The 4760-nt window shown below is 65.2% G+C and overlaps 1 protein-coding gene across 1 annotated transcript; it reads left to right on the forward strand.

Annotated features, from left to right (window-relative positions):
- Positions 1–2226: 2226 nt before the first annotated feature.
- On the forward strand, positions 2227–4639 carry SELENOM (selenoprotein M). The gene is made up of 5 exons (XM_075041959.1): positions 2227–2492; positions 2573–2608; positions 2704–2738; positions 3164–3242; positions 3335–4639. The coding sequence occupies exons 1-5, from the start codon at positions 2364–2366 to the stop codon at positions 3545–3547; spliced, it is 492 nt and encodes a 163-aa protein (XP_074898060.1). The 5' UTR covers positions 2227–2363; the 3' UTR covers positions 3548–4639.
- The last annotated feature ends 121 nt before the right edge of the window (positions 4640–4760 follow it).

A 4760-nucleotide genomic window follows, 5' to 3' on the forward strand; every position in this document is an offset into this window, starting at 1 on the left:
GGGGAAGTTCTGCTTGGCCAGCCGGACCCCATTCTGTGATGAAGCAAGTGGCCCGGCGGATGAGGGGAGAGCAGCAGACGTTGCCTGGACTTCAGGAAGGCCTGTTACATCGTCTCCCACCAGATCCTCCGAGAGAAGCTGTTGATGAACAGGCTGGATGAGCAGATGTTGAGGTGGATTGAAAAGTCGCCAAATGGCTGGATCCGGGAGGTGGTGGTCAGTGGCACAAGGTCTAGCCGGAGGCCAGTAACTAGCGGTGTGCACCAGGGGTCAATACTGGCTCCACTTCTGCTTAACGTCATCGTTGCTGACCTGGATGATGGAACAGAGCGCACCCTCAGCAGGTTTGCAGATGACACCAAACGGGGATGAGTGGCTGGTAAACCAGTGGGTTCGTGCATCCATCCAGAGGGACCCAGACAGGCTGGAGATATGGGCCAACAGGAACCTCATGAAGTTCAACCAGGGCAAGCGCAACGTCCTTCCCCCGGGGAGGAACAACCCCAGGCACCAGGACACGCTGGGGGCCACCTGGCTGGAAAGCAGCTCTGCAGAAAGGGCCCGGGCAGTCCTGGGGAACACCACGTTGACCATGAGTTCAGTGTGCTCTTGGGGCAAAGAAGGTGAACGGTGTCCTGGGCTGCATCAGGAGTGTTGTTAGCGGGTCAAGGGAGGTCAAGGAGGCACCGGCGAGGCCACTGCTGTAGTGTCTATTGCCGGGCTCCCAAGAGCAAGTCCAAGAGACATAGAGTTACTGGAGGGAGTCCAATGAAGGGCCACAAAGATGATGGCCTGGAGCATCTTCCACATGAGGAGAGGCTGCGAGAGCTGGGACTGTCCAGCCCGGAGCAGAGGAAGCTCAGGGGTATCTCGTCGATCTGCATCAATCCCTGCAGGGAGAGTGCAGAGAGGAAGGAGCCTGGCTCTTCTCAGTGGTGCCCAGTGGCAGGACCAGAGGCAGAGGGTTCAAACTGGAACACAGGAGGTTCCCTCTGCCCATCAGGAAACACTTTTTCCCTCGGAGGGTGAACGAGCCCTGGCACGGGTTGCCCAGGAGGGTTTTGGAGTCTCCCACCTTGGGGATCCTCAAACGCCGTCTGGACATGGTCCCGGGCAGCTGGCTGCAGGTGGCCCTGCTTGAGCAGGGGCTCGGGCCCAATGCCCTCCAGAGGTCCCTGCCAACCTCAACCGGCCTGAGATCCCGTGATTCTGTGACCAGGGGGATGTGCATGTGTGCAGGTGCTTGTGTGCAGCTGCATGTGTGGGTGCGTGCAGGGGTACACGCTGTTTTGTGCACGCGTAGCCGTGTGTGCATTCTGTTGCGTGTGCGTGCAGTTGGGGAGTGCAGTATGTGTGCGTGCATGCAGCCAGATGTATGCATAGAGCTTTGTGCGTGTGCGCACGCTGTTGTTACATGTGTGTCTGCACGCACTGGTGTGTTTCTGTGCACTGCTGTGTATGCCCCTGTGTCTGGGCATACGCATGCTGCGAGCAGTTGGGGTGGGTAGCTGCATGCAGCTCTGCCTGCCTGTTTGTGGCTCCATGTGTGCATGGAGCTACATCTGTGCACTGGTGTGTGGACTGCATATAGCTGTGTGTATGTAGAGCTCTGTGCACACAGCTGCGCGTGTGTGCCTGCAGCTGTACATGCAGGAGGCTGCGTGAGTGTGCACAGCTGTGTGTGCGTGCAGCTGTGTGCCGCTTTGTGCATGCACAACAGACAGGTGTGCACGCACACACCCTGTCCTGCGCGTCACTGCGTGTGTTCGCGGTGTCTGTGTGTGTGTGTGTTCACGTTTGCAGTGGGCGTGGGGGGGGGGGTGGTGGTGCATTTGCAGTACGGGGGGGGCTGCAGCCTGCCCGCGCATTCAGTCTGTGACGGGCGTGTGTCTGCAGCGTGCAGTGCGCACGTGCGCACACGACTGCGTGTTTGCAGCGCGCATAAGCGCGTTCGCGGTACGGGTGCGTTTGCAGCGTCGTGCTCGTGGTGTGCGGGGGGGGGGCGGGGTGCGCGCGTGCGCAGGGCGTGCGTGTGCGGTACGCGCACTCGCGCTATGCGCGTGCGCAGGGTGCGCGCGGAGCAGGGGTGCGTGTGCGCGGGACGCGGCCGCGCCCGCGGAGCGGTGTTCGCGGTGCGTGTGCGCGCTCGCGCCGTGCCTGCGCGCGGCGCGTGAGCCGCGGTTGACGCGCGCCGGCAGGGGGCGAGCGTCCGCACGCTGCGCACGCGCGGCGCGCGTTTGCCGCCGCCGGCGGGCCGTGTGCGCGTGCCGCGGCGGCTCGCCCTGTGCGTGCGCGCGCCCGTGCCCGCCGGGGCGGGGCAGCCGGCGCGCGCGCGCGGGGTGTGACGTGGCGGCGGCGGCGGGATGCTGCGGGCGCTGTCGCTCTCGCTGCTGGTGGCGGCGGCGGCGGCGGCGCTGGCGGCGGGGGGCGGCCCGGGACCCCCCCGGCTCCGCGGGGCCGAGCTGCGGGACCTGGCCCGGGGCAAGGTGGAGGTGAGCGCGGGGCGGGCGGGCGGGGGGCGCGGGGGACACCGGGGACGCCGCCGGGGGTGACGGGCTGTCTGCTCCCGCAGACCTGCGGCGGGTGACGGCTGAACCGCCTGAAGGAGGTAGGTGCCGCTGGGGGGGACCGGGGCCGGGGCCGGGGCCGGGGCCGGGGCCGCCCCGCCGCTGAGCCGAGCCGGGCCGCCCCCTCTGCCCGCAGGTGAAGGCCTTCGTCAGGCAGGACATCCCCCTCTAGTACCCGCCGAGCCGGCGGGCAGTGCTCGGTACCGGGGTGGGCGCCGGGGGACGGGGTGTGGGACGGGGAGGGACGGGGTGGGACGAGGATAGAGGATGGGACGGGATGGGAGGAGATGGGATGGGACGGGACAGGGCTGGGCGGGATGGGATGGAGGACGGGGTGAGACAGGATGAGGGGTGGGAGGGGATGGAGGTTGGGGTGGGATGAGGGGTGGGATGAAGTGGAGGATGGGACTGGATGAGGGGTGGAGGGCGGGATGGTTGGGGGACGGGATAGGACGGGGTAGGATGGGATGCAATGGAGGATGAGACGGGATGGGACAGAACGGGATGGGATGGGAGGGAATGGGATGTGACAGAGGATGGGATGGGGGGCTGCATAGGCCTGCCCAGTACTGTCCACTCCTTAACGCACTGCCCAGCCACAACCTGGAGATGAAACATCTGCCCGGTGCTGACCCTGAACTTGTGCTCCTCAGCCACCGATACGAGGAGCTGGAGGTGAGTGGGCAGCGTGGCACCTGCTGCCGCAGCAGGGTCTGGGGTGGTCGGTGCCCCACAGGCGCCAGGCTGCTATCCCTGTCTGCGTGCAGAGAATCCCCCTGAGTGACATGACCCGGGAGGAGATCAACCAGCTGCTGCAGGAGCTGGGCTTCTACCGCAAGGAGACGCCTGACGCCCCCGTGCCTGAGGAGTTCCAGTTTGCCCCTGCCAGGCCTCTGTCCACCCTGCCACCCCTGCGAGTTCCTGCTGCCAATGGCAAGACCCCACGCGAACGTGATGAGGGAGAACACCCAGACCTCTAGCGAGGGTTGCCGTGCTTGGGAGAGGGTCCGGTGGCCAGTCCCCAGCACATGGGAACACGAGTGTCACAGCAGCTGGGGATGCTGCCGCAGGGTGGTGAAGGTGCCCGTGCTGTTGCTTGGTGCTGTGCAGCCTCTGCCCCGAGAATGCCCTGAGCAGCTCCAGCCTTGAGCAGGGGCTTCCTGGGTATTGCAGCCATCCTGGATGTCCACATGCCTGTCATTGCCCTCCCTGCCCTGCAGCCTGGCATCGCTGGCCGGTTGGGAGGAGCAGTGTTCTTTGCGCTCCCTTGCCATGCCCCAGGGTTTAGCTGACTCCCGGCACTGGGCAGCAATATCCTACCTGAGTGGGACAGGATGAAACCCTCAGCAGAAAGCCCCAGGTGCTGAGGGTAGATGTGCTGAGTCCCGGAGGTAGGAGAGCTGCCCCCGGGGGGTATGGCTTTACACCCCACCAGGGTTGTCTCGTATCGAGCCCCCAGTAAAGCCCATGCGTACAATTGGCTGCACCGTGTCATCTTTCCAGGGAAGGCTCAGTGGGGTGCATCCCACCCTGTTCCGTACTGGGTGCTGGAGTAGCTGGGTGCCCCATAACGCTCACAGAGGTGGGAGGGCACAGCAGGGTCACAGCCACTGCTGATGAGCTGACACACCATTCCACAGACCAACCGTGCTGTTCCTGTGCCACCCCCTCCCTGGCGTGTTGGATCCATGGATGGATGGGGCACCATGGCTTGGGATGAGCTGCTCTCGCAGGGCGCAGGGGGACGGGTGCAAGCCCATGAGTGGGTCCTGCAGCGCTGAGCCAAAGCCCAATGACTGCACTGGCCTGGCGGGCACATCTGTCCCTCGGCCGGGTAAGGGAGCAGGGCGCAGCTGCGCTGTCTGCAGACCTGGCTTGATGCAGCCTCTGTAGCAGCATGGGGTCTTCTCACTGTGCCAGGCCTGGGGGCGGCAGGGGGCAGTGAACCAACAGCCCTTGGTCAGGGTGGGATGCTGATGGTGCTCCTCAGCTCTGGGCATTGTCCCTGAGCAGGAGGAGCAGCACGTGCCCTGCATCTCCCCCTGAGCTGGGTGAGCAGTGGGCCTGCAGGCAGAGGGGTCGAGGAGCAGGCGGGGCTGCCAGCACCCTCCTGGGCGCTGTGACGTGCGCTGCGCTGGTGGCATGAAGCAGCAGTGCAGCTGGGAAAAAGGACCTGAGGCAGAGGCGTCACCC

This window comes from Buteo buteo, chromosome 11, assembly GCF_964188355.1.
Source record: "Buteo buteo chromosome 11, bButBut1.hap1.1, whole genome shotgun sequence".
NCBI classification, from domain to species: Eukaryota; Metazoa; Chordata; class Aves; order Accipitriformes; family Accipitridae; genus Buteo; species Buteo buteo.